At 40.0% G+C, this 17,130-nt stretch overlaps 1 protein-coding gene across 3 annotated transcripts in view; it reads left to right on the forward strand.

Moving 5' to 3' along the window:
- Positions 1 to 17,130, forward strand: part of fxr1 (FMR1 autosomal homolog 1) — a 63,435-nt gene that overhangs the window by 11,611 nt on the left and 34,694 nt on the right. For all 3 annotated transcript variants that reach the window (XM_033032155.1, XM_033032157.1, XM_033032156.1), the window contains exons 4-8: positions 6,297 to 6,368; positions 7,725 to 7,873; positions 8,936 to 9,029; positions 12,171 to 12,287; positions 14,131 to 14,301. In XM_033032155.1, the coding sequence (XP_032888046.1) occupies positions 6,297 to 6,368; positions 7,725 to 7,873; positions 8,936 to 9,029; positions 12,171 to 12,287; positions 14,131 to 14,301 (603 nt within the window). The remainder of the gene's footprint in view (positions 1 to 6,296; positions 6,369 to 7,724; positions 7,874 to 8,935; positions 9,030 to 12,170; positions 12,288 to 14,130; positions 14,302 to 17,130) is intronic.

Raw genomic sequence — 17,130 nt, forward strand, 5'->3', positions numbered from 1 at the left:
TTTGTAAAGATGTGCTAACTGCTGCTTGTGAGAATTCCATTCAACGTGAATTTCCAACAGCAAAACTCTTTACATGGTTTAATTTTGGCAGAAATAGCTAAGCATAATTAACAGTGTGCTTTACATATTTTTGGTCTGAGTGCACGATGGAGTGGACCTCGTAGCACACTGGGCACTTGGTTTCTCAGGAAGTTATATGGAGACGTATTCCACTTTTGATTGGCTGCTGTGCCCATAGCCCAACTCTATCTTGGTTAAATAATCAGTTTGATATAATGTAAAAATGCAGATGTCATTTCTGAAAACACATGTTAAAACATTTTTAAAAGCTAATGTGAATGTGCTTGGTTAATATACCTGTTGTCAATGCCAGGCTGTTTCCCATGTAGCTGTCCATTTAGTTAATTGTTGACGAGCAGTTTTTTGCAACTGAGAGGCTTGAGGCCATTTCTGATTACAGGTTAGGAATTAGTCTTTTCATTTGTCTTTGTTCCTTTCAGAGTGGGGTGCCGCAAGGCTCGATGCTGGGACTGCAGCTATTTACAAACTTTATGATTTAGATGAAGGGATTAAAAGTAACATTAGCAAATTTGTAGATGACACAAAGCTGGGTGGCAGTGTGAACTGAGAGGAGAATGCAATGAGAATGCAAGGTGACTTGGACAGGTTGGGTGAGTGGGCATATGCACGGCAGATGCAGTTTAATGTGGATAAATGTGAGGTTATCCACTTTGGTGGCAAGAAGAAGAAGGCAAATTATTTTCTGAATAGTGTCAAGTTAGGAAAAGGGGAAGTACAACAAGTTTTAGGTGTCCTTGTACATCAGTCACTGAAAGTAAGCATGCAGGGAGAGCAGGCTGTGAATAAACCTAATGGCATGTTGGCCTACATAACAAGAAGAGTTGAATATCGGAGCAAAGAGGTCCTCCTGCAGTTGTACAGGGCCCAGGTGAGACCACACCTGGAGTGTTATGTGCAGTTTTGGTCTCCAAATTTGAGGGAGGTCATTCTTGCTATTGAGGGAGTGCAGCGTAGGTTCACGAGGTTAATTCCCGTGGTGGTGGGACTGTCATATGTTAAAAGAATGGAGCGACTGGGCTTGTGTACACTGGAATTTAGAAGGATGAGAGGGAATCTTATTGAAACATAAAATATTATTAAGGGATTACATAGAAACATAGAAAATAGGTGCAGGAGTAGGCCATTCGGCCCTTCGAGCCTGCACCGCCATTCAATATGATCATGGCTGATCATCCAACTCAGTATCCTGTACCTGCCTTCTCTCCATACCCCCTGATACCTTTAGCCACAAGGGCCACATCTAACTCCCTCTTAAATATAGCCAATGAACTGGCCTCAACTACCTTCTGTGGCAGAGAGTTCCAGAGACTCACAACTCTCTGCGTGAAAAATGTTTTTCTCATCTCGGTCCTAAAGGATTTCCCCTTTATCCTTAAACTATGAGCCCTTGTCCTGGACTTCCCCAACATCGGGAACAATCTTCCTGCATCTAGCCTGTCCAACCCCCTAAGAATTTGGTAAGTTTCTATAAGATTCCCTCTCAATCTTCTAAATTCTAGCGATTGATCACGCGAGAGGCAGGAAACATGTTCCTGATGTTGGGGGAGTCCAGAACCAGGCCACAGTTTAAGAATAAGGGGTAGGGCATTTAGAACAGAGATAAGGAAAAACCTTTTCACCCTGAGAGTTGTGAATCTGTGGAATTCTCTGCCTCAGAAGGCAGTGGAGGTCAATTCTCTGGATGCTTCCAAGAGAGAGTTAGATGGGGCTCTTAAAGATAGCGGAGTCAAGGGATATGGGGAGAAGGCAGGAACGGGGTACTGATTGTGGATGATCAGCCATGATCACAGTGAATGGCGGTGCTGGCTCCTGCACCTATTTTCTAATGCCTATTAACAGTGATTTGTAATAAATTTGACTAAAAGCAGTAATTAGCTTTGAGATTACTTGTTGCACCTTCTATAAGTACCATCAATATTTGTAACAAATACAGATTGTGCTCTATCTTACCCCATAATGTTTGGGACAAAGAGCCATCATTTATTTATTTGTCTCTATACTGCACAATTTGAAATTTGTAATAGAAAAAATCACATGTGGTTAAAATGCACATTGTCAGATTTATTAAAGGGTATTTTTATACATTTTTGTTTTCACCATGTAAATATTACAGCTGTGTTTATACATAGTCCCTCATTTCAGGGCACCATAATGTTTGGGACACCTGGCTTCACAGGCGTTTGTAATTGCTCAGGTGTATTTAATTGCTTCCATCATGCAATTACAAGAGAGCTCTCAGTACCTAGTCTTTCCTCCAGTCTTTCCGCCACCTTTGGAAACCTTTATTGCTGTTTATCAACATGAGCATCAAAGTTGTGCCAATGAAAGTCAAATAAGCCATTATGAGACTGAGAACCAATAATAAAACTGTTAGAGACATCAGCCATACCTTAGGCTTACCAAAATCAACTGTTTGGAACATAATTAAGAAGAAAGAGAGCAGTGGTGGGCTTACTAATTGCAAAGACAGGCCAAGGAAGACCTCCACAGCTGATGACAGAAGAATTCTCTCTATAATAAAGAAAAATCCGCAAACACCTGTCTGACAGATCCGAAACACTCTTCAGGAGTCAGATGTGGATTTGTCAATGACCACTGTCCACAGAAGACTTCATGAACAGAAATACAGAGGCTACACTGCAAGATGCAAACCACTGGTTAGCCTCAAAAATAGGATGGCCTGGTTACTGTTTGCCAAGAAGTACTTAAAAGAGCAACCACAGTTCTGGAAAAAGGTCTTGTGGACAGATGAGACAGAGATGAACTTATATCAGAGTGATGGCAAGAGCAAAGTATGGAGGAGAGAAGGAACTGCCCAAGATCCAAAGCAAACCACCTCATCTGTGAAACACGGTGGTGGGGGTGTTATGGCCTGGGCATGTATGGCTGCTGAAGGTACTGGCTCACTTATCTTCATCGATGACACAACTGCTGATGGTAGTAGCATAATGAATTCTGAAGTGTATAGACACATCCTTTCTGCTCAAGTTCAAACAAATGCCGGTGGTTCATTGTACAGCAAGACAATGATCCCAAACATACTGTTAAAGCAACAAAGGAGTTTTTCAAAGCTAAAAAATGGTCAATTCCTGAGTGGCCAAGTCAATCACCCGACCTGAACCCATTTGAGCATGCCTTTTATATCTGAAGAGAAAACTGAAGGGGACTAGCCCCCAAAACAAGCATAAGCTAAAGATGGCTGTAATACAGAGCTGGCAGAGCAACACCAGAGAAGACACCTGCCCTGCTCTTCTGCAGTCTTGATTACAAGAGGTATCCACTGTACTGGTGATGTCCATGAATCGCAGACTTCAAGCAGTCATTGCCACAAAATACTAAACATGACTACTTTCATTTACATGACATTGTTGTGTCCCAAACATTATGGTGCCCTGAAATGGGGGGGGTCTATGTATAAACACTGCTGTAATTTCTACATGGTGAAACCAAAATGTATAAAAATTGCCTTTATTAATATCTGACAGTGTGCACTTTAACCACATGTGATATATTTTTTTCCTATTACAAATCTCAAATTGTGGAGTACAGAGGCAAATAAATAAATGGCGGTTCTTTGTCCCAAACATTGTGGAGGGCACTGTAGATTTCCAGCTTAGCTAGTAGTTGATGTAGATGAATATTTCTTAGATAGCCAGTCTGAGGTATGTCTGAGAAAATACTGTCATCGACTAGATTGACTTCTCTGAGAACAATTTTACATTTTGCCGATGGCAGTAATTATTTGTTCTTCCTCTTTATTCTCATTGTTTGCTGTTGAAAATGCATAATCAACTATTTGATCAATTCCCGATTGGCAATCAATGCCCTGCTCTTCTGCTGTCTTGATTATAAGAGGTATCCACTGTACTTTATTATTGCATCACATAGGGCTGGGATGATAATTTCAGTGAATGGTTTTATGTTCTAAAAATTCCATGATGCTCCAGTTTCTCAATCTGTATACAAGTTGGAAACAACCACTTTAAGATCAACCAATGCACTTGAAATATCGAGCTCAGTAACTTTCCATAGCTGTAGTTTTCATCAAGCTTTATTTCTTTTATCTTCTGAAATATTAATGATTAAATCTACAACAATTAACAGTTGAGTACATTGGTATTGATATGGAAATACATAGACGGGACTAGGAAAATATGTAATTGTATTCCTGCTCTTAAGAAGATTAGTAAAATAGATGGAATTTTGCAATTGTTTGTTTATCCAATAGTCACCATCCTGTTTGCTGCTTCATCAACTTCCAAATTATTTTATTAACTAAGTTTAAATTTGATCCCTTATCACTGGATCCTAAAGACCTCACTACGACTGGAGCATGTAGCATTGGGCATAGCATACTAGCAGAGATTGAAAATTGGCTAATGGACTGAAAGCAAACTGGAAATAAACATATTTTTATGAGGCTGTGATCAGTGGAGTGTGGGCAGCGATGAGTTTTTGTGTCCCTCCTGTTCATAAACTATACCACTGATTTAAATGAAGAGAGCAAGGATAATGTATTCACACTTCCTAGTGATACCAAGTCTCGATGGAATTAAGGGCTGTGATACTGCAAAGGGATATAGATTGGTGAAGTGAATGAGTATATTCTAGCTGTTCAATTTTTATTAATAATTTTACCCAAAGAGATGCTGCCCTGTCCTGATACAGGTATGATTAGTAAGTTTGTTGGGGACATGAAAATCAGTGGTATTGTTGATAATGAGGATGGCACGCAAGTGCTACAGAATGATATTAGCTCAACTAGTAAATTGGGCAGGGGAATGGCGGGTGCTGTTTGTATGTACCCTTTATCAAATATGGAAATTATGGAAAAAAATGCCCATTTTACATCAATTGCAATTAGTTTTCTTATGGTTGGTTTCTTTCAATGAATTTCAGTTGCAGATTTGCAATGTTAATAATAATAATAATACATTTTATTTATGGGCGCCTTTCAAGAGTCTCAAGGACACCTTACAAAAATTTAGCAGGTAGAGGAAAAACATGTAAGGGGAATGAAATAAATAGTAGAGACATGACTAGTACACAAATTAAAGACAGAATTCAATTCAAAACACAATATGAGGCAATTCATGCACAGATGAAAAGGGAGAGGGACGTGGGGCTAAGGATAGGCAGAGGTGAAGAGATGGGTCTTGAGGCGGGACTGGAAGATGGTGAGGGACACGGAATTGCGGATCAGTTGGGGGAGGGAGTTCCAGAGCCTGGGAGCTGCCCTGGAGAAGGCTCTTTCCCCAAAACTGCGGAGGTTGGACTTGTGGATGGAGAGGAGACCGGCTGATGTGGATCTGAGAGACCGTGAGGGTTGGTAGGGGGAGAGGAGGTCAGTGAGATATGGGGGGGCCAGATGGTGGAGGGCTTTGTAGGTGAGGACCAGGATTTTGTAGGTGATCCGGTGGGAGATGGGAAGCCAGTGAAGTTGTTTGAGGACTGGAGTGATGTGATACCAGGATTTGGTGTGGGTGATGAGTCGGGCGGCTGCGTTCTGGACCAGTTGGAGTCGGTTGATGTAGGTGGAGCTGATGCCAAGGAGAAGTGAGTTGCAATAGTCCAGTCGGGAGGAGATGAAGGCATGGATGAGTCTTTCAGCAGCGGGAGGTGTGAGAGAGGGTCTGAGTTTGGCGATTTTGCGGAGATGAAAGAAGGAGGTTTTAATGACATGGCGGATGTGAGGCTCAAGGGAGAGGGTGGAATCAAAGATCACGCCAAGGTTGCGCGTCTGGGGAGATGGGGAGACAGTGGTGCCGTTGATGGTGAGAGTGGGGTTATTGATTTTGCTGAGTGTGGCTTTGGAGCCTATGAGGAGGGATTCTGTCTTATCGCTGTTGATTTTGAGGAAGTTATGTTGCATCCAGGTTTTTATAGCTGACAAACAGGAGTTGATATGGGAGAGGGGGGGGTTGTGGGGGGATTTGGTGCCGAGGTAGATCTGGGTGTCATCGGCGTAACAGTGGAAGTCCAGGTTGAAGTGGCGGAGTATCTGACCAAGGGGGAGGATGTAGATGATGAAGAGGAGGGGGCCGAGTACGGAGCCTTGGGGAACGCCTTGAGTGACTGTGGCTGTAGCAGAGGTGTGGTTATGGAGAGAGATGTTAGCATTTAACATGAGTGAAAGGTGTGTACAGTATCATAATTTAAAAAGTTTAAATGAATCATTAATTCCAGTATTTTTTTTTCTGACTTATCCCTCTCAGGTTTACTCGAGAGCAAATGAACACGAACCCTGTGGCTGGTGGCTTGCCAAGGTTCGGATGATGAAAGGAGATGTAAGTGAAAAATGCCTGAAGTTTAAGATAATTGGATTTTAATTTTTGTTTTTGCAGATATGGGTTGGAAATTGTACTAGTTACCAAACTATGAAGCAGTTTGATGTTGTGACTTGGCAAAGATTTTAATTTCCATTTTGTTGAATCTCTTGCTGGAAGCAGCATTAGGCATACGTAAAAGTGAAGTGCTAATTTACTGAAACTGCAACGCAACATTGTGCTGAACACCATGCCAAGTGATCCAACCATTAATAGGTCAGCTCAAAATCATCTTGCATCTGGTTCCGAATAGTGCTGGATTGTTAAATGTGTAACCATGAGGTGGCTCCAAGAACATCCCTGTCAGCCATATTCAGCCAAAAGTATTGAGTGGATGATCTGTCTTGGTTACCTCTTGAGATTCCCACCATCACAGAAACATCTGAACCTATCACCTCTACCAACCGAGGGTAGGAGATGCATAGGAGCACTTCACTGTGACACAGTGATAGAGCTGTTGCCTCACAGCGCCAGAGACCTGGGTCCATCCTGCCCACGGGTGCTGTCTGTGTGGAGTTTGTACGTTCTCCGCAGGACCGTGTGGGTTTTCTCCGGGTACTCCGCTTTCCTCCCACACTACAAAGATGTGCAAGTTTGTAGGTTAATTGACTTCTGTAAATTACCCACAGTGTGTAGGATGCAAAATGTGATAACATGGACCTATTGTACTGGTGATCGATATTTGCCATGGACTTGGTGGGCCGAAGAGCGAGTTTCCACGCTGCATCTCTAAACTAAACTAAACTTGCAAGTTCCCCTCCAAGTCACACACCTTCTTTGGAAGTGCATTATTGCTTCATCTTTCCTCCCTGTGGCTAAATTCTGGAACTCCCCTGTGCAGGAATGACTTAAGAGCATCTTCAGCAGAAGACTTCAAAGGTTCAAGAGAGATGGTTCACCACCACCAAGTCAAGATCACAAGATGCCCAAATCCGTAAAATTGAATAAAAAATCTTGCATAGAATGGTTGAAACTTCTACAATTTGTACATTTATTAAAAAAGTTTGATTAAGTGTGAAAGTATGCTGCTTTTATGCTTGAAAGTTTTCTTTGGAAAGTGAATTCATATAAAATTTGATCTGTACAACTGAATGCAAATTTAACACCCGCATTTTTGCGAAATATCGGGTTCCATTGGGAAGCGGCTTTTGATTTAAAAATAAAATGTAACCATGCAGCTTTGGTACATTTGTCTGTATTGACTATTTCTTTAGCAGGCAAATTCATTACCTTTTGTATTTTCTCAACTACATTTTTTAAAAACCATTTGTATATAAAGTTGTGTATTGTAAAGTTTGATACTTTGTTTTTGTGTAGTTCTATGTCATTGAATATGCTGCCTGTGACGCTACGTACAATGAAATTGTTACTTTTGAGCGATTACGTCCGATGAATCCGAATAAGGCAATTACAAAGAACACATTCTTTAAATGCACAGTTGATGTTCCAGATGATTTAAAGGAAGCGTAAGTAGAAGAGAGGAATACCTTAACTGTTTTTATTTACTTTGCATACCTTGCTTTTTCCTCACTATGATGGTGGATCATGAGGTGGCCCAGTTATTTGGCATCTTTCATGCAAGTATCCCAGAATATCGATAAGCATTGACAATTAGTAATTAAGGACATTGGCTGACCACTGAATGTGAATATGGTTGTGCTGTAGTTTGTATTAATTGCCATTGATAAAGATAACAGGACAAACAAGATAGAGGACAAATATTGCAGAAATTATACATTAGTCGGCTAAGAAACTAAATGGCACAGTTTTAAAGCATGTTCTTCAATAGAGACCCGAGGAATTCATGTGTACAGATCATAATAGGGCATTGAGATTATGCTGGGAGTACTAGGTACCAGGGAAAATTGTTAATGCTTTTATGAATAAAAGTAGAGAATGCATGCATTAAAATTGTGGTCTTTGGTATATTGGTTGCCCTTGGTGACAGTATTTCTAAAGTTTAGTACATACTTTGCAGATAACTAAAGACCTTTGGCATTCTTCCAGTAAATTAAGTGGAAGGTCTAGTGAGACTGCAGTTCTACAGGATTCAAAGGAAAATTAATGGGAGGGGTGGTAGATTTAAAAATGTATAGAATTGTTAAAGTAAATGGAAAACTTCCTGTACCATTGAAATTAACAGTCAAAGGCTAGATTTAAAATAATTGACAGGAAAAGAGTTCTATTTATATGTGAAGTATGATCAAGTATACATGGCCAGAAGCAGTGGTAATTAACATAACAGTTCATTTTATAATTTTACTTGTAATGAAAACATTTGGAAAGTTGATGCAGATGTGCTGGGCTGAATTGCTACCTGTGCTGTCTGATTAGATGCTCCAGCTAGAAACTAGTATTTGCAGAGTTTTGTTACCATTCCTGCACCATCAAATTATTATTATTTTATTACAATTTGCATATTTATTATAAAGCATGTCTTGCAATTTTTAAAATCTTGTATTTTTTTCTTTTAATTGCGGATTGAAGTATTTTATCCAGTGTTGACACGTTTATTTTATCTTATGCAGCTGTGCAAATGAAAGCGCACATAAAGATTTTAAGAAGGCAACTGAGGCGGATTGCGTTTTCTATGATGCTGACACTGGTCACTTATTGGTTTTGGTAAGAATCGAGAACATGCTCGCATTTAAATCTCAAAACTGTTTTAAAGCATGTCCTTCATGTGTACAGATCATAATAGGGCATTGAGATTATGCTGGGGTACTATCTCTAGTTTTGGTCTGCTTATCTTGGAAAATATTTTCTTTATTTTATGGGAGTGGCATGTACTTGCACTGTTCTCTGTTGGGAAGAGAGGACAAATGTATGAAAAATTGAATAGATTTGCAAACATTTAGAAAAATGACATTGAATGTTTTTAAATTCTAAATGAGTACTTAGCAGAATAGATGTTGAGATGCTGTTTTTCTATGTTTTTGAGGCGGTGGGAATTTGTAATAATATTGGGATGAGAAAATGGCTTTCTGAATGTAATTTATGTTTTTACATTCAGGTTTATGAATCTTTGGAGGTCCCAATTCCAATGGGATGGGGATCTTCATTATTAGTAACTTTTAAGGCCTGAGGTTCTGAACATTTAGAATGGAGTTTGGAGAAATGAAGAAAGTCGAGTTGAGATAAAGTATTAGTAACAATCTTATTCTATATCATCAAGAAAGGCGGTTTCTCGCTAAACTGAGTGAGACTTGCTATTTTTGGAGGAGGATGCCCTCACACATCAATCTTGAGAGATGAGGAACTTGCTGCAGGCTTCAAGGCAGCCAACGATTGCCTTTCTCATCTTGACTGAACCTTATCTTAATCTCCCACTTGGAATCCAGAGTTTGAAAACTATTTTCAAAAGTCAATCCTCTGGGAATGTGGTGTTGTAACAAAGTCTGGATGAGTGTGTTGTTCTTGCAAGATTATATCAATATATTTTTATCCCCTGTATTGAATGGTATTCTGTGAGGAATCATCTGCAACAAAGCTTTGCTCTTCATCCATAGAGCCTTTCAATAACTGGTTGACATTGAGAATGTGGCTGACAGTATTTAGTTCCACTTGTCAACACACACGGTAACTGCTACCACTCCTAATAGAGGCCTGCACTCACTGCTGTTGAGATGTAGCCAGAATTATTCCTCATCTTGCTGCTAAATGGCTCCATGACATATCCCAACCTGCAAAACATTAGCCTTTACAGGCAGTGTCTATGCATTGAAATCTGGGCAATGCATGGCTACAAGACTACGAGTAGAGGGTAGGGATTTATGCCAGTTTCTTCTTATCGTAACTCGGTCAGCAAATATTATGATTGCTTTTAGTGCAGATTCCATTAATTTGCTTGTTCCTGGGATTGTATCCAGTGCATTGAGTAAGGTGCCAGTCTAGTCTTTTAGCCACGTAACACCACTCCATTGTTAAAAAAAATCACAAACATGGGTGTATTGTTACTTTGAAGGCTTACTATTTGCAGCTTGTAATGAAGTAAGTCATTTCAGAGTTGAATTGCCATCACAGCCTTATTTGTAATATTTGAAAAAGCCAGAGCCTACATTGGTGTGTTTTGGGCTAATGTAACAAATGCAATAATGAATGGTGTATCCAAGAAGTTCTGGCACAATATCCATGGATCTATGAAACTGAAAAATCTCTGAAAAGGTATTGTGCAATTGGCAAACAAGGCTGGATTTGTTTATGTGAGCCAGGATGCTGTGGAAGGGTTACTGGAATTGTATGGAAATAACATCACAAATAGGAGTTTGTTGGAACTTGAGCAACTGATATCAAGGCGAACGAAAAGTTACTGACATAACATTACTACCACCAAAACTGCTTGTTATGACAAAGCTTTAAGAGGCATTCAGCTATATGAAGATAATGATATAATCGACCCAAGATTACTAAAAGTCTGACCGCATTTGGCCCACTGTGCTGCGATTTCCGAGAGAACGCCGCCACATACGGCCGTCATTTTTGGCCATCTCGCTCAGAGCCCCCACTGCCTTCTGGGACTGGAGGATTTTTCCCATCGATGAAAAATCAGAGCGGTGTTAATGTTTTTTTTTAAATTGCCATTCTCTCTGCTGCCCCCGCTGGCGGCAGGGGAGAGGGACTATAAAACCCGGAAGTGTAGTCCCTCACTCGGACTCTGCCAGACCCAGGAAGCGAGAGGGTCACGGCTCTCTAAGTTGCGAATCACACTGAACCCACGTCTACTCCAGGGTGAGTCCCCTCGATGCGGCTGTAAAGTGGTTGCAGCCCAATTGTTTGCCTCGCTTTAAAAAAAAAAAAAGTTTGTGTTCACAAAATGAATTTTGGGCGTCAGGTGTGGCTGCAGCCCAATTGTTTGCCTCGCCTTGGCTTTTTAAATCGTTGCCCCCCCCCCCCCCCGCCCCCAACTAGCGTGCAACATTGGAATTGGTGGAGAGGTGGAATATTGCATTGGTGACCAGCCCTCCCGTGTGATGCTGGGACCCAATGGGTCCCACTTAGTCTAGTGTCACCTATTCCTTCGCTCCAGAGATGCTGCCTCACCCGCTGAGTTTCCTGGCTGGCATTTTTCCTGGCCGTCTCACCCGCTGGTATTTTTGTCTACCTTTCATCTTGAAATATGATCGCAATATGGAGTTTATCATTATATGGGGCTATGTGATGGAAGGCACAGTGCACTTCAATTGTGAGCTTTAATTTTAAAAGAGCTCCTTGCTGGTGCCACCATCGTACAATTATCATTGCCATCTCTGCCTCTTCACTCGCTACCATCTCAACATGCAAAAACACTATTATCACTGGTTCAAAGAACATTTTTGCTTTCACTGACCGACGATGAAGAGTTTCAAAGATAGACTGATAGATGAAGTGAAATTGGATTCTGTCTAAAAGGGACAAACCCATGACAATGATTCTTAGTTCTATATTCTCCATTTAGACAATGTGTCCACCTTATCAATATCCTCAGGATATTGCACGGTTAACCTGTTGAATGGGTACAGATATATGTTTCTATTATGTTTTAACTGCTGAGCTTGGAGATTGTAACCAGACTTTTACATTGAAACTATTTTAATATTTTGCTTAACATTACTTTTTCCTATACCATAACCACGAGGTAAACAATCTCTAAGCACTAATGAAAGTAAGTTCCAATCTATTCTTTGATTTATAAAGTTTGCAAGAAAAATGTGAAGAAGCCTTGCTGAATGCTTTTATTGATGGTTGCATTGATGCATAAGATATAACTTTTCTTTTTAAATCCAGTCTACCAAAGAGTCTACAGTGAAGAGAGTTAGCATCCTTAGTGATATGCACTTGCGTAGCATTCGTACAAAACTCATGCTTGTGTCCAGAAATGAAGAGGCAACTAAGCATTTAGAGGTGAGTAAAACTATTTTCCATTCTAACAACAACTTTTCAAAGACTGAAGGTGACTTTAATCAATTGTTTTATTTCTAGAGAAATCCCCAGTCCTTCCAGTATAATAATTTTTAGCCTGAAATATTTGAGTACTTGTGATGTAGGATTCTTGTGATTTGTAACATAAATGGTATTTTGTATTATGCTGAATGTTCCACGAAGGATGTTCAATTCTTTATAAATGTTAATCATTTGAAAGTTTGGAGTTTTATTCAGTTTGGGATGTTGTCAACAATTGTAAAATTATTCACTGCTACAATTAAAATAGAGCCGAATAATTTGAACAGAAAACTGAATGAGATATTTTGCTACAATTATCATGGCCAAGTTAAAATATGCTGCCATTCATTCTCCCGTATTCCCTTCCACTGATATCCCTCCCTCTGGCTTTACATTTCACTCTTCTCTTATCTGACACCTTTTTGTTTCCACCATCTGCCAATCACACCTCCCTCACCCCTATCACATGCTAGGCTTTGTCCCGCCTCCACCTTTTTTTCCAGATTTGTTCACCCCCCCCCACCACTACTATGAGTCTGAAGAAGTGTCTCGACCCGAAACATCACCCATTCCTTCTGTCCAGAGATTCTGCCTAACCCGCTGAGTTATTCCGGCATTTTGTGTCTATCCAAAACGTTCCCTCAATAAATTAAACCTGACCTGCTGAGCTACTCCTGCAGTTTGTGTTTTTTTTCAACATTCCACGATCCGCAATTATTTGTGTGCCATTCATCCTGTTGTGAAATAATTGCTTTTGGATCATTTGAGAGTACTTGATAGTCATGAAGGTTTTATTGTCATATTGTGTGAAACGGAACAATGAAATTCTCACTTGCAGCAGCACAACAGCTATGTAAATATATAAGTAGGAATTGGAGATGCTGGTTTACGCTGAAGATAGACACAAAATGTTGGAGTAACTCAGCGGGCCAGGTAACATCTCTGGAGAAAAGAAATGGGTGACATTTTAGGTCATGCCCCTTCTTCAGACTGAGAGTCATGGGAGAGGGAAACTAGAGGTATAAAATGGTACAGCACAAACCGGCACCGATGACTTGAGAAAGATAGAGCCCACAGTGGTCCATTGTTGGTTGTGGAAGAGGTGATAATGCAGGGCTACAAACAGTGAAACTAACAAGCCAACTAGGGTGGGGGACGGACAACCCCCCCCAAACATGTAATGTTACTATGTAAACATAGTATTCAGTACACACCGTAATAAACAACAAAAGTCCAATATAGAACAACAAATAATATAGTGCAACGACAGAAACAAAGCACCTAAATTCCTAAGAACTGTAAGTAGGAGATCTTGACATTCAGAAATATTTTTTGTCAGTTGATAGCCTTAAGGTGATGGCTTATAACCTGAGAGACCATCACCAGCAGGAGGGGCAGCATCTGTGGATGGTGAAACACTTTAATCTTTTAGGTTAATGACCTTGCATCAAATGCAAATTAACCATGGAGACTGCAATTATTTTTATCCCTACTATGAGATTGATACAATGTGTGTAATGTCGCTATGATTGGAGACTCGACATACCATTGCATAATGTTAATGTTTTTTTGTTGGAGATTTTAATTGTTAACAGCAATTGTAATTGCTACCAACAGGATCATTAGCATTCAAGTTTACCTTTTTAAATGAATGCCAACTATCTTTTACATGCAAAATTATTTCTTTTTAAGAAGCATTTTTGTAAAATCAGTTTGAACAGTTTATTTCATGATCTATTAAAATGCCTGAACTGCAATCAACTGAAATAATCACAGCTTTTGTTTGTTTTTAACAAACTGCCAGAGTACCAAACAGCTAGCAGCTGCATTCCAAGAGGAATTCACTGTCAGAGAGGATCTAATGGGACTAGCAATTGGAACACATGGTTCCAATATCCAGCAAGCAAGAAAGGTGTCTGGTGTTACAGCAATTGAACTTGATGAAGAAACTGGGACGTTCAGGATTTATGGAGAGGTACGTCTGCAGGCAATTTTAATAAATCTTTTGTTTTCATTAATGCTCTGACAAAGTGATAGGAACTATATTTAACATGTTTTCTTCCAAATAATTTAAGTAGTATGCCTACTAACATTGATATATAATAGCTGGCACAGTCTATCTATCTATCTATCTATCTATCTATCTATCTATCTATTTATCTATTTATTTATTTATTTATTTATTTATTCCGAACAAGTAAAGACATTAACGACATTAATATTAACAAAATCGAAATTATCAAACAATTGGACATTACAATCAATATTTACAAGCAATGAGAAGAACAAAATCAAAGTTCCAATGTCCAACAGTTTAATGGAAACTTGGAATAAAGCTTCAATAATTTAGTACTAAATTGGAAGACATTTTTTAAATAAATAATATCAATCACTTTGACTAACGAGACAGACACTTTCATCTTCCTCTCGTGTTGTTTGTATTACTTGGGTCTGCTAAACCCCCCTTGGGCCGACTGGACTTTGAATAAAGGCGCCAATAATATCGGCGCCTGCATCTGTTATATATGCAAAAAGAATTTCACTGTGCAGTTGTATATGTGACAAATAAAGCACTATTGAGACCAAGAAACCTTCTCAAAGAAAAGGTAGATTAAATGCAGAGAAACATTATATACTTCAATTTGCCTTTGTCACCTCCAAGAGAAAAGTATGAATTTTAATCACAATGAAGTAATGCATTTAAATTACCAGCAAAAACTTTTGCACTTAGGTCTACATGATATCTCCAGGTTCTTGTATCAAATGAAATAACACTGTTAATGTACAAAATAACTGACTGCTTTGTCAATAGTGTCAATTTCCCATTTGGAAATCTGTGGGAAGTATATGTTTATTCTCTTGCATAGCATAAAATAGCCAACCTTATTGCAATTAGTAGTTGTAACTTAGAAACGTGACGGTGCCTCAAATGTAGTTTAGTTTATTATTATCACGTGTACTGAGGTACAATGAAAAGCTTTCGTTTGCACGCTATTCTGTCGACCAAAAGATTATGCATGATAACAATTCTACTGTCCGCAGTATACAGATAAAGGATAAAGAGTGCAAAATTTAGTTTGAGATAATCTGATTAAAGATGGCTCGGAGGTCTTCTGAGGAAGTAGAGGCGTTGCTGTGTTTTCATGGTCTTAGGTTGATGAGGCTGGTCCAGGACAAATTGTGGGTGATATTTCTTCCTATGAACTTTAAGTTTTCGACTGTCTCAATTTTGGATGAGGATGATTTGTCACTTATCTTCATTGTGGTCTGTTGGTCCAGAAGTCGAGGATCCTGTTGCAGAGGGGAGTGCTGACTCCCAAGTTCCACTAGTTTGGAGATGACCTAAATTGGGCTAATGGTATTGATAGCAGAGCCTAGTCTATGAATAGGAGGCTGATGTGGATGTTATTCTTATCCTGGTGTTCCAGGGATGAGTGTAGGGCCAGGGAGATGGCAGCGGTCGTGGACCTGTTGTGGCAATAAGTGAACTGCAGTGGATCAAGGTTGCTTGGTAGGCTGGATTAAATGAGTGCCATAACCAGCTATTCAATGGTATTCATGCCATTTTACACTTTTAGACATGTCCTGGCAAAAATGTTTGTTGTAGCACATGGCATCATCATTTGGGATTCTTTCTATCTTTTCATAATATTTGATATCCTGTTTTTATTGAGGACAGAGATCTGAGATTCTGCAGAAATACAAAATGATTTAAAAAGAATATCAATTTTTAATGTTATTTATTAAAGGAAATACTGATATAGTTATTCGAAATATCTACTCTTGATTTGTTTTGACTGGTGCTTATCTGTTGGGCAACAATCTAAGAATATCCTAGTGAACATAAGCTTCTATGTTCAATAAAGCAATTTCCAATAATATTGCAATTTGAGAGATGAGATGGAACTGGAAGTCTTGCTTGGGATTGACATCAATTTCAGTTAGATAATTAGTGTTCTTAATAAGCGAGTTCGGTATTCCGACTGCGCATGCCCATAGGTCACTCTCGATAAACATTCTCGGCAGCTGTGCTGCTGCATGTGTGTAGGCCTGCGTTTCGTCCGTGGTCGGGCCTGGGTCTCTGGTGCTGCAGGAGCTGTTGAGTTGCTGCTGGGCCGTCTCTGTCCCCTCCTGGGTGTCCCGTCCGTTTGGTGATGGCCAGTGGCTGGCTACGGATGAGGCGCGGCTCTGTGTGCTCGCAGCAGCACAGCTGCCGAGAATGATTCTCCGCCGGTCCAGTCTCTCCCCCTGTCTCCCGCTCGAATCTGCCCCCTCTCACTCACTGTTACACCCTGCTCTCCCGCTACCTGGCACCCCCGTTCCTCAGATTAAATATATTTTTACACATAAAGTATGAATAAAGATAGGAATTTATACACAGTTTATACAGTCAGCGCTAGGTTCGCTTTTTCTTTATCGCGAATGACCTTTGACAAATCCCATGATACCGTGCATTTTTCAGAATACCGAACTTGTTTATTCTTGCAACAACATGTGCAGCTTGGTGTTCGATCACTTGACTGTCTTATGTTGTTTGTAAGCTTGTAGGCTTGCTTTGTCTGCTTTTTTCACACGTATGGCATCTGTTGAATTCTCTGCCACAGAAGGCAGTGGAGGCCAATTCATTGGATGTTTTCAAGAGAGAGTTAGATTTAGCTCTTAGGGCTAAGGGAATCAAGGGATATGGGGGGGGAAAGCCGGAACGGGGTACTGATTTTGGATGATCAGTCATGATCATATTAAATGCCAGTGCTGGCTCAAAGGGCCGAATGGCCTACTCCTGCATCTATTTACTATATTGAGA

The sequence above is a fragment of the Amblyraja radiata genome, chromosome 13 (genome assembly GCF_010909765.2).
Source record: "Amblyraja radiata isolate CabotCenter1 chromosome 13, sAmbRad1.1.pri, whole genome shotgun sequence".
In the NCBI taxonomy this organism is placed as follows: Eukaryota; Metazoa; Chordata; class Chondrichthyes; order Rajiformes; family Rajidae; genus Amblyraja; species Amblyraja radiata.